General features: G+C 31.3%; 1 protein-coding gene across 2 annotated transcripts in view; it reads left to right on the plus strand.

Annotated features, from left to right (window-relative positions):
- LOC118205646 (uncharacterized) overlaps positions 1-10,182 on the plus strand; it is a 42,139-nt gene extending 31,957 nt beyond the window's left edge. The window contains exons 1-3 of one of the 2 annotated variants that reach the window (XM_035377936.2): positions 839-988; positions 6,027-6,149; positions 9,403-10,182. In XM_035377936.2, coding sequence (XP_035233827.2) covers positions 6,032-6,149; positions 9,403-9,893 — 609 coding nt within the window. In that variant the 5' untranslated portion in view covers positions 839-988; positions 6,027-6,031 and the 3' untranslated portion in view covers positions 9,894-10,182. Of the gene's footprint in view, positions 1-838; positions 989-6,026; positions 6,150-9,402 lie in introns of those variants that run through there. The other variant, XM_035377935.2, reaches the window with a different exon arrangement.
- Positions 10,183-13,735: the final 3,553 nt, after the last annotated feature.

The following is a 13,735-nucleotide window of genomic DNA, read 5'->3' on the forward strand; positions in this document are numbered from 1 at the left end:
CAATGTTTATTTTTGAAGGCAGTAGGATTTTTCTCACTTTAATAAGGCCTTGAGATTGATATTTATGTTGTTCGGTTCTGATGTTAAACTCAAAATAATTTGGTGATGTTTGGAAAAATGTACCCTCTCCTGCTTTCAATTTCACTCTTCAGAAATTCTAAAATGTTAGTCACTGTGGTTTCCGTGCCAGGGGCTATCGATTGAACTCTAGAGCTGATTGGCTGAGAAGTATTCTCATTATCAGTGGTCTTAACAAATAGCTGTAAGAATTCGAAATAATGTTAAGGAAGTCAAAGCTTCTAATTTCAATTTCTAAAATGTCGTATAAGTTACGTAATGTTTTGATATCTTTTATTTTTTTACAGACTTAATTCAGAAGACGATACATATGTGCATTTATGAAAACTTTTCTTTTTACCAAAACTTTCTTTCAGAATATTTATCGCCTTGTCGCAATTCTCGGTGACTAGTAGTAACCTCTTTATTGATATTAAAGCTGCGTCCATTAGTAAAGATTTGAGGTAATTTAATTTATATACGTCTAATTAAAGCAGAGTTATTATGTAGAGCAGATTCGTGTTGATCCCAAAAGCTTTGAATTTCACATATGTCGCCTTTAAATTTATTTATGGTTAATTTAGGAAGTTTAGTATCATTTGTATTTTCAACTTTCTACTCTAGTAGAAGAATTATATTTCAAAATTTATACGTGATTATTGCTTTTTTTATTTTTAAAATATGAATTCATGTATTAAGATATTTCTAATAAAGAGCAAACTTTAAACTACTAGAAGCTTCATTTTTATCAAATCAGACACTTTTATCAGTAAGATATCTTCATTTAGTTTCGATTGAGCATTAAATGTGTGCTATGAATGCAAACAATACTTTGTCACATGTGATAGTTATCAATGCTTTAGAGACAGCTTACTGCTTAAAAATAGACAACAATCGATAAAATAATCGGATTCGAAGTAAGACTGCATAGGTAAGACAAATTCTGTAAATAAGAATTAATTGCTAATTATTAAAAGTTTTCTATTCTTGTTAAAGTATAACATTATTTTGCAATGATGAATTTATGAGTTACAAGTCTCTATCATAACATTTATACTGTTTAAGTAATAAATTTAATATTATACTACCGTTTTTATATATACATTTATTATTTTATTAGAATTTACACCTTTTGTACTGTTTAGAATATCGAACTAAACTGTTAATTCTTTAGTACCATTGCTGAATGTGCACTATTATCCTCAACTAATAGTGCTGAGATCTATTGTCCTTAATCTATTCATTACGAATGTATGCACGTGCCAAGTTCGTTTTCAAATCTTTGAACAACAAATTTTAAGCACTTTCCTTTATCAAGAATGGATCTTTCATTTTCAGTTACATTGAATTTCAATTGTATTCCATTTTAAAAACTTATACAAAAATGCAAAATTGATATAAAAATATTAAAACAATTTTTTTCATCTTAATATAAAAATAATATGATGTATGTCAAAGTCTTATAACTTATAACTATAAAATTTCTATACTGTAGGTTTATAGGAATAGAGATATTTTCAATCTTTTTACACAATAGATACGTAGCCAAATTATGCACACATAATATATTTTTTCAGTGCTATATAAATGAATAACGTTTTCCTTTAACCAATATTCTGTCTTTCAACAGTTTTTGAATTTTCGGCATCTAAACTCGGATGCGATCGTTTTCATTAGGAGAATATCATGTAGTTTCAAAAGAAAAATTGTTGCCATTTCGCGGGCTGAAAATATTTGTTTTAATCATCATTTGAAGGCTATGAAATAAAAAAGATACAAGACTGCGTTTTAAATAATTAAATCCTTTATTTTCTCCTTACCTTCTTTCTTTTCTTTTTTTTTCACTATTTTTGTTATTATATTCACTATTTTTGTTATTATAAATAAATGTAAGAGTCTCCCCATCATATCAATTTATACATAAAGTCCTTTTCACTGTTTGGCATTGTTACTTTGAACAGCTGTTGTCAAATATATAAGTTTGTGTGGATGAACTTCTAGTCACTAATTCGTAAGCTCATAACTGTCTAAGCTGTTAATAAGGAATCTGAATATAAAAATAGAATTCCAATGTTTTTAAAGTAGAATAGACAAAATGAGAATGTAATTAATTGCTTTTGTAAAATAGAAACAAATGTACATATTTATATGTATCTTCTGTATCAATGAATATTATTGCACTCGTTTGAGTACCCGACGTTGCTCGGGCTTAAAAAGTGAAGTTATAAAAAGTGAAGAGGCTTCGTTCAGGAGGATATTATTATTATTGACGTATTCCGGCTTAAGGCATTACACGGAAGGAACTTGTTTTTCTTTTTTAAGAGAAATTGGTTCGTATTAACACGTTACACATGGGGAAAACCACGGAAACGCCAATGCAGCTAGCCCGTCCGCGGGATTCGAACCTCGGACCGAACTACCAGTGTTTAGGAGTATAGGGGTCGTTTTTCCGGAATTTCCGATGGAGAGTGATTTTCATTCATTTTGGTTTAAGATGAATTGTGATAAATTTTACAAAGCTGGAATACAAATACAGAACGCTGCAGAACTGATATGGCACCATGTAGCGGTTTAGAACTGATTACTTGCTTTGTTACTGGTCATGTCTTTTATCGAAAAAAAAGCTTTTCAAAATTCACCATCCAATTTGGCCTATTTCTTCACCGTTTTCAAAATATTCGAAAAAACTGATAGAGAGGGCACTTACATTCCGCTTTGAAATTTTTACACTGCTCTGGAAACTTCAACACTCTTTTAAAGAGAAAGCCAGCATGACACCATCTAACAGTTTTAGTAAGAACTATTATCGGTAAGGCATCAACGGTGATGTCAACCTAAATAGGAGGTGTGTAAATATTAATATTTAATTTTGGTAAAAAAGAATTACTAATTCCTTGTTTAGTGTCTACTGATAGCGGGAACGTAACAACCGTGACGTGAGCCTTGAGCTCAGCGTTGTAATATGTATATATACCCTGATTGTGGACCCCGTGGGATGGCTTTTAGAAATTTTATTTGTACAGTAACTTTCCTCTTTTTGAAGTCCGAATATGTAAAATAAAATTGTAGATTTGCATGAACTACACAGCACACAAAAAAACGAACGTGCACTCTTCTTTGCATACATTGATCATTTTAATGAATCTAGTGAATATGATTTCATGGGTCTAATGTAATGAATATTAATTGAAAGGAATCTGCATTTATTGCTTTTAAATCGCCTACTCTTTCTAATTAAAAACTTAATAAATTTAATTATATAGTTTATGCTTTCCTGAACCACAACACACTATCGCTTGAAACATAAATTTTAATTCTGGAAATGGCAACTTATATATTTTAAATCGCTGAGTTTTTTTTTTTTTTTTTTTTTTTAAATTCAAAAGATAAATAAGTATGTTACGTTTTCCCAAGTGACAACAGTTTGAAACAGTATACATTTCATTTAACAAAATCAAATTACTACATTAAAATATAATCTTTCACTAAAAACCTCTTATGGCATTTGTACTAGTTCACCATATAAAATGTTTAGAATTTAAGTCACCATTCGAAATAAAATCCGAATAAAATTTAGAAAGATCTTTAATTTAACATCAATAATTATTGCACAAATTTCCCACAAATGTTTCCCTGAGGAATGATGAATTGGTATAATTCCCAAAAGTAAATCGTATAATATCGTTACTGCTACAGTTTCATTAGTAACCAAATTAACTATGTCTATTAACCATGATCATCTTATTTGTAACTTTGCAGCCTTCTCATCATCTTCATCAATAATCCTTTTATATGCGTTTTTTAGCTTTAAGTAAATATAATTATTGTATAGTAAAAATACGTGGAGTGCAATCAATAATTTCTTCAATGATGGTAACCTGTCATCATTCAAGTTTAGAATCAAATTTATATGTAAAAATCAGGTAAATAAAGTTAAAATTCTTTACTGTACATTTCACTTAAACTGGGTTATCTTTCCCGGGCATGGGTTTAAATTTTAAATTGTTTTCTTTTAACTTAAACCCCATTTTATGTGTCTGAGTAATAAATTCTTCCAGAATAGACTTTGGATTGCCGCATGGTTCACATATACTGTAAAAGATTCTTTGCCAAAGTAAACTCAAAATTTTTTAAAGAACAATAGGGCTGCTAATGTTTATTTCTTGGTAGCACAGTTAATTTCTTTTAGTGAGATTAAGTGACAACACCCTCTGTCCACCTAAAATATTCCACCCGCTGTCCACCTTGTCCAAGCATGGCTCCTACCTCGAAGTCAGATGTATCTGTGGCGATTTCTAATTTGCCTTAAGCTTTAAGAAATTTCAGAACGGGGCTTGGATTAATGCCGTTAAATGTTTTTCCAAAGCCATGTTTGCCACCGCCGACAAAGGAATTCAAGCTTTTTACTTATGTAAGTTTAATAAGATCTGTGCTATGTCTGCAAAATATCTAATGAAATGTTCTATATCTGTTTTCCTACCTTAGTTTAGTTTTATATGATAAAGTTCTGCTTCAACCTTGGCCCTATTTTTAATCACGTGGAATGCTTTGGAAATTGTACTTTTAGTTACATCAAATTTTAGTTACATCACTACAGGACTATAGAAAGAAGAAATTATAGCAAATGCTCAACTCACAATTCAGGATAAATTACACTAATTTCTACAATACTATTGCAAATTACATGAAACTCTCTGCTGCACAAATTTGCAGGCTTACATAAATAAGGAATATAATTCATCATTATACATAGCAGTGGCTACAATTAGCACTGTCTCTTGTTCCTATTATCATACAGTCATACAATAAAAATTTTATTCTTATGTCCAGAATATTTTGCAACTAAACCGCAATATTTATAAATGTACATGCTGGCTAAATGCACTAATCTGCAAAACATGTGCGAAAGCGATATTTCTTTTTAACTTATTTTATAATTTTGATTTGCTATATAATTTATTATGTGTTATTTAATCTGTTTTATTAATTGTAAACAATGTTGTACTTTTACACTTTTGACTTGCCGCGAAGTCAGAACTGAATGAGAACTTAATTGAATGAGAAATGTATCTCTAATAAAATTCGAGGAAATAAATTTAAATGAAATGCTGCATAAACTGCGTATAATTTAATATTCCGTACAGAGAAGTCATGTGGTGTCCGCATAAGATTTTTTCAAGTGTCTTAACATTGCGTTTTTCTACCAGGACATTTATGATCTATGTACCCTCTTAAATGTTTCCATTACACGATTTATATGATCTTCATCACTCATGGCGTAGGCAAAGTACCATTTCTCAGAGATGTTGCCATTTCGACATGGAACATCTTAAGTTACCTCTAAAATTTAAATTATATATTGTTTAGCTATGTGTGCGTCGTTAAAACAACATAAATACTGCTTATATGTTTGTTTAATGACTATAATTTTCACTAAAAATTATCATTAATTTATTAATAGCACCTTTAATGATGCGAATTTAATGCACATTATGTCATAATTTTTAGAAACCTCTCAACCTAAAGTGAAAGAAATCGGAATTTAATACCATTTATAAGTACCTCAATATAGAATAAGTGGTAAAACCACTAAATAATGGTAGTTCAATCTGGTTTCAAACCCCGATTAACAGGTTGATTACATGAATGCTTTCGCGGTTTTCCCGTGAGTGACGAGGATTTGAGACAGTTTCCCTTATAGAGTCCTTTACAAAGGCATCCCTCCGCCTAAATAGATAACTACCCCTCGGGTGCTTTTTTCCGTAATCTAAGTAATGCCAAGTATTTGTTAAAATAGCTACTAGGGTTGTCGCTCAGAGTGGAAAATATATTTGTACAATTCTGTAAAATGCATATTCCAAACATTGCAGTTGCGGTGTCAGAGCAATATCATTATAATTTTTAACGCTTGCTTTGATTTAAATAAATAATATATATCAACCAAACTTTGTTAATTTGTTTGCTTGTAGCTGCTATGGAGGGTGTTAGTAGCAGAGAAGAGAAGATTCTGTCTTTTAACGATATGACATCTTGCTTAGAAAGTCTAGACGATAATTCTACGTGTAACAGAGAAAAAGAAACGAAAATAACAGGTGGGTGTAATATTTAAATTCTCTGGTAATTAATATTTGAGAGTTTTAATTCGAAAATGTAGATTCAATTTTGCAAAAGTAGTACAATAATAAGGCGCAATTACGAAGATATATCATTTAACATTCTTTTTACTTCCTTGTACGAAGTAAAAAGTAAGCACTGTAATCGCGAAAAATTTCGGATATCATATTTCAACAAAAATATCGATTTTGACCGCTATCCAATGCAATTTAATGATGTTTCTGCATGACATCCACAAGTGAGGGCAGAATAAAAGACACTTTTCCCCCCAAAAAAATTATAAAACTGATTTAAAACGAATTCTGAAGAGAATATTTCATGGCGTCTGGGCGTACGTACGTATCTCGTATAACTCAAAAACGAGTAGCCTCAGAACGTTGAAATTTTGTATGTAGGGCTGCTGTAACATACCGATGTGCACCTTGTATTTTGGTATGTGTATTTTGTATTTTGGTATAGCATGTAGATGTGCAACTTGTATTTTGAGCTCGGTTTCTTTATTCTTATATGTTTGTAAATTGTGCATTTTTTGCTTTAAAAATGATTGAATTATGTTGTTTTTATCTTCCGCTTAAGGGTTTTATGGCTTTAGTAAATGTGCATGCAACATTTGCGGAGTTAACAAGAATTTAAAAGTTGTTTAAGTGAAGCTAAGCCTAATGAATTTTGCGATAGCGGACATGTTTGTTTACATTTCAAACTTGGCAAAATAGCGGATGTTTTGTCAATCTAGAGAAACTAAGCTTCGCAACAACAAAGATAACGCCTTCTTTTATTATTGCGAATTAAATCATGTTTTATACTTTGAGATATTTTGAGTTTTTATGTATTTTTGCCTTGTTGAGAAGAGAGAGCTGAATTAATTGAATGAGAAATACTGAATCGTCTGTGAAAAACTTTTTTTGTTTTTGTTTTGTTTGCTTAATTTCTTTTATACATCGTTTTAGATTTATTATAGTATTTGAATAGAAAATGTGGCAACGATCAGATAATTCTTCAAATGATATAAATTTATTGTGGTTTATGCGCTATCGATGTTGATTTAATTCAATCCAATAAGTTTAAGTGAAATGCAAGAAAAATGCGTATAATTTAATATTTCGTGCAAGGAAGTGATGTGGTGTGCACATCAGATTTTTTTATTAAAATTTCGAAATTTTGAATGCTAATATTAATGCATGCGTTTATTTTCTAAATCAATGTCCATTTATTCGCATGCATATTTTATGTGTGCTATACATTTTTAGGCATCCATGCATACATAAATAAATACATGAGTACAGATGTACAAAATACTACATAAGTAGAGAATAATATTACAGATGGGATCCTATGGAGCTTCTCTGATCTTTCGAGTAAGTAGTCCGTCCTATAAAAATTACCATAAAGGAAAAGAATATTTACTTAATACTGAGAATTTTTAAAGAGAGAAAACTTTTAAATTTGAATTCAATAAAATGTAAATCTGAAAATACAATTTTTAAAAATACAATTGTATTTATAATGAAGCTACAACTGAAATTTAATAACTAATGTACATAATTAGAACTCTTGAAATCTAGAGCTCATTTTCTCCATATAACAAAAATATAGTGGACTCTCTGCAAAACTGAAATTCACAATTCTAGACGAATTTGGAATTTGTAGAGATGATCATTTTCGGTTATTTGAATAACTGTTCAAATTCTTTTTATATTTTTCAGAATTTTTTAAGTAGCAGAGGGAGGGAAGTATTCTTAAATGTCGATTAACGCTTTGAAACATAGCTTGACATAGTATGTCTGGAAATTGCTCTACATAAAGTTGAATAGGTACTCTATTATTACAGCTAACTATCGAACGCTATATTCGAGAACTCATTCATACTCTATTCTTTCATGTTAAAGATTTGCCATTTACATAGAAAGCACGTAAAGCTTTGAATACCCGCGTTGTTCAAAATTATGTCTTTAGAGTCTTTAAGATGGTGCAAACTGGGACAGAAAATTACTTAGCTGTGTTAAGCATTGAAAAATTTTTAAGTGATAATATTTTAGGTATTTTACAAACTATCTGATTGACTTATTTAAGTGGACCTTCACTGGAGCCAATAAAATAAGGAAACCTGATAAACAACAAAAATTATACTGAAAACTCTGAGAATCTATACAGTGTAGGAAGAACTATACAGAACCTATACAGTGTAGGATCTAAACCCAAATCAAATTATTAAACGACTCCTTAAAATCAATTAATTCAAACAAAATTCAAATTCCCACTTATTAATTCAATAACCTAAAAAATTAAGAGAAATAAATCTTCGCCGGCTCTTGGCCAAACAGAATGCTAGCTCTCAAAAACAAAAACAAAAAAAAAAAAAAAAAAAAAAAAAATTCTTTAGAGCACTTAAACTACATATTCAAACAGTTCCATAAATTACTATAGAATCAGCAACATTGTTCACTTCTACTAATTCAAAACTTCACAAACACCGGAAAAGAAATATTCCTACGACAACTAATTAGTTCCCTATAAATAATAAATTCAAAGAGTTTAAATACTTCCTGGGCACTTTCAAATAATCAATCAATTTATCAACAATCAACTCAAGTAATAATAATAAGTATAGACTGCGTTGTGTAAACCATTTTTAACTCAAAAAATATTAACAATAACTCCACTGAACTATCTATCTCCATGTTGTTCAATGTTGTTCAAATAACATAGACTCAAGCAAATGGAGTGACTGGGCAGACCAACAATTAAAATAAATCAAATAACACTTATATTTTAAATCACTAAAACTCTCGTACAAGCCTCAAAGAAAACTCAGTTTCTCCACCCACTAAATTTCACAAGCTAAAAATTAAACATAAAATTAAATTTGAACCAATCAGAAAATTTTTCTTTTTTTTGTTTTCATTACTTCACTCCCTTCAAAAAATAGAAAGAGAAACACAAAGACACCCCCCCCAACTGGACACCTACAACAGCGCTTCATCTCAAACACGTGAGAAACAAAATTCGATACCTGCTAACAACGGAGAACAACAAAAGATAAAGTTACGGCTACCCTAAAATAAGTAAAACTCATTCAGATTTCGCATCCATTATACATTTAAAAATTGAACAGAAAAGGTACAATTAATTAGCAAGTTTGATTTGGTTACTTCTTATAACATGCAAACGTTTTGATTATTTTCTTTTGTTTTTTATACCATAAGATTTATCATTAATATATTTTTGTTACAGAATTACCATCATACTCATTTAAATGTGACCTCCAACTGCCTTCTACTGTGACAGATCAAAATTATATTTATTTCCCTAAAGATACATATGCAATCGATAAATATGACGTAAAGAGTGGAAAATGGATGCTTTTTGCCTATGGAGACTTGGAAGAACAAGACTGGCGTTGGACGATACTGCAGCCACTGGTAAAAGAAGGAATTTTAAGCAGTCTAAAGGCTTCGACTGCAATGGATTCTGAAAAGGGAGTCATTTGCTGCTATACAGTTGATTCAGATGATAAATTAGCAGCGAAGAAAGCGGCCGATGCTATTCGGGAAATAATTCTATATAAATATATCATGTATTATAAAACGAATGAAGATTCTGCAGCTGGTGTTTACATACATGAAGGACACTTCCAAATTTCCAAGTATATGCACACTGTAAATTCATATTTCTACGAAAAGGATGAGTACAACAGATGGGTGAAAGTTGTATCTGATTCTTAGGCATTTCTTTATAAATCTTTTTTTAAAGCAATTTATAAACCTTTTACAAATGAGAAATAAAATACCGAAGATAAATACCGTTCGTTTAATAAAGCAACGTTTATAGAAGGAATAATTTATACATTCTTTTTACATACTCTTTATTAATCGTATGCAAATGTATTGTCTTTGAAAGTTGTAAAAGTTATGTAATTTAAAAAATGTTAAACAACACTTTTAAATTACTGACATATGTGAATGAACTATGTATTTTAACTTATTATTCAATTAAATATATCAAACAACTTTATTAACTCGTTAATTATCTTTGTATACTTTATTTAAATTAATTATATTTTTATTATTATTGCGTTTGTATATTTTTCTTGACCTTGGTGTGGAAAACATTGTACCCATTTTTGTATAGGGGAGAGGAGTAAAAAAAGAAAAGCGAATAAAAAAAAGCAGAGAATATAATGTATTCACGCAATTACCATAATTTTTTGTGATCTTTTGTTACGGGCTATTAAGTAGATTAATCCTTCGTCGATAAAAACTAGAGACAAAAAAAAATTCTCGCAATAAGTTTTCACATCTTTCATATCATCAAAGGACTGAAGATCCAAGAAATTATGTAGCGATCGACAAAGGTGTTACTTCAAAGAAGCAAGGTCTTGGAAATATGTTGAATAGGGTAAAACGTCGCAGCCAAAGTAGAGTAGCTTTCCCCGAGTGATTCAAGCAGCCTGAAGTCTGGAATTATACTAAAAGATTTATACTAAAAGATAAAGTCAACTGACAAGTGGTGGACGCTTACGTATTAGTGCTGGCTTCGTCTGTCCAGCTTCTTTTGGCAGTATATATATACTAGTATTGATGGTTTAGTTACATGACAGCAAATGATAGTTGATATTCACTTAATATCTCATCATTTATTTAACAAAAGGTTTTCTGGATGCAGTCCTTTTTTGACAATGGCATAGTCTCTGTTAAACAACACACAAAGCTTTGATGTTTAAAGTTACTGTAGAATAGCTTATTCTAATAACCTGTAACAATTCGTTACAAAATGGATCTCCCCTGAATCGAAAATGCACAGGCACAGGTTCTCAACTAGAGTCACTTTCGAAAGGCTTCATAGAAATTCACTGATACAGCTCTCTGACAAGCCCAGGTGCTTGAATTCGTCTTCCAGATATTGTTCTGTGTATGGATAGCATTTCCGTTAATTTCTCAGTAGTTGATGAAGGGTATTCGACATAGCTTTGTACGTATTCTGCTCAAAGGCCACCTAATAGATATTCGGATAGTTGATGTTTAAAGTTACTGTAGGTTCTAAAATTCCGAAACCATAGATGAAATATATTATCATCAAAAGAATCTTATTTGCACGAATAACATGTGTACTATGACCATATCTACAAATCCTGTCTGCTATTACCCTTACCATGTTTACACTGTTGAAAGTTTTTAAGATATTGCTTATACTTGCAAGCCCGTTGCCTTTATATGGAACTTGCCTACACGTCTGACTAAATATGAAATCATTATTAACCCGCGAGTATGGACATCAAAATTACCAACCCGAGAAGACACGCGGGATATTCATACCGTAAAGTAATTAACACATTCTAAATTGCATTAATTATATATACATCAGTATAAATATGAATTAACATGAAAAGCAGTGGAATTCAAAATATTTTAATGAATGTAGTAAATGAAATACTTTATTTGCAAATATTTTGCACATTTCTGACAGGTTGAGCTCATATGCTCCACATATATACCAATATTATATTTTTCACGCAGAAACCGTGTCTTTCTGTCCCTGGTTTCAGAGAAATCAGTGCACCTTCTGTAAATGTGTTTCACTTTTTAGATGGTGGTTCCATATTGCAGTCTTCTGAAATTAATTTTCCCTTAATTTTCAAAGGAAACATGATTTACTGCCGCCGCTAATTTGTGTAATCATCCATTAACTACACTCAAATGATCCGAGAAAAGAGAACGTGTTTCTAAACTCGGTTAGTAGCTCTTTTGTAGAAAAGAAGATTATTCGAGCATTAATTGCTGCACCATTTAAATTCAAGAACAAAATCAGCATAGGCCACAGTTTAGATACTTCATCTGTAAAATATACTGCTCTCATTTCATCGACAACATTTACTGTTCCTTTGGTTAGAGTGAAAAAAAGAAATAATCTCCGACTTTTTCAGTACTTCAGTGGATTTGGCAATTTTTGTATTGTTGTGAAAGGCTGTTAATAGGACAACACTTCTGTTTTCCCTTGGTGCATAAAAAACAATTGTTGTTCCTTTCTGGAAATCAAAAATTGAAGAATACGTTTTCCTTTTCTTCTTTATAAAATACGGCAGAATTTCTCTGTTATTATTTTTCACAGTTCCGACTGTAATTATTTTATTCCTTAGTAGGTTATAAGATAGATGGTATTCCATATACCAATTATCTACAGTCAAATTCCGTCTAGAATCGTACAATGGTTCCATATAACACTTTACAGTAGCGCTTGTATTCTTATCAAATTAAAAGGGTCCCTTTGGCTGCTGCCGGCATATATATCCATTTTCGATGCATAAAATATTCTGAAATCAACTAAGGAAAACATTTTTATGGCATATTTGGTAGAAAGTTTAGGCATTTATTGCCTGAAAATGCACATTGTCGCCTGAATGGTTATGACTTTTCATCAATTGTTACATATTCACCTACAGTGTAAGCTTTCTGTCAATTCTCAACGAATTTTTTGAAGATCGTTCTTATGAGAGCCATTTTATCCTTATCTCTGCTACTCGGATGATCTCGGATATCATCAAACCAAATGCATCTTGTAGAGACATTAGGTATTTATTTTTGAAAGTAGACAAGATGAAAAATAGCAAACCGCCTTCGCCGGGAATCGAACCACGGACCTCTGAAATACCGGCTCAGTGTGCAGAACCACTACACCACGAAGGCTCGCTAGGGAATTGGGAGAAATACCTTATAATCTTAGTAGGAAAAGGTATCACTTGCACGACATTGTTTTATGAAAATATCCATTCTTTTTCCATATGTTGCCCACAGACCTTTTACATTGACATGAGAGGATTTGTATGTACAAAAGTGCTTTGATTTCACATTCCACTGTTTTCCTTGCATCGCGCTCGCGTACTAACCGCTCCTGAATAGAATCGATGTAAATATTTCTATATTGAACTATCGTTTCTATCATGCCTTTGTCGATGAGCAAAGACTAGAAACCCAACGGTGTTGATGCAGCATCCTATAATGTTTTTAGAACTAGTCCTAATATACATTTGGAATTTGGTTTTTAATATCAGGCCATTTTACCAACATTTACTCATTTGATTCATTTTCTAATTCAATATTTAATTCAGTTTCTTTTTCATTGTCTGTTGATGAGTTATGATTGATGTTTTATTCTTCATCTATTAAATCTTCCTCCTCTTCTCTTGAGCGATTCATCATCTGTTGAAATGGTTTCTAACATATTTCTCAGCTTTTGCATTCCTTTATCATAACTTATGTCAGCATGCTGCGTCACGCTGACTAACAGAGTGAGGATGAAAATTTGGAGGATATGAGAAGGCGTGAGTGTGTCACATACAACCTGCGGTACTATTCCGAGAAAAGCATTTCAACAATCACTACATGGACTTCCTAGATTCAAGAATATGACCTTGAATTCAGCTGCTTCGCCCATTTCCAGAAAAGGGATTTGAAGATAAGGAACAAAGAATATGTCTGCGGTTATGAGATACATGGTGAGCGTGTTCGAGGGTTAACCGATAATATTTCTTTTTTCTTAAATTTATCAGTTACATAAGGTTCAAATTGTA

This window comes from Stegodyphus dumicola, chromosome 4 (assembly GCF_044657685.1).
Source record: "Stegodyphus dumicola isolate Sdum_Otavi_A_Nest chromosome 4, ASM4465768v1".
NCBI classification, from domain to species: domain Eukaryota; kingdom Metazoa; phylum Arthropoda; class Arachnida; order Araneae; family Eresidae; genus Stegodyphus; species Stegodyphus dumicola.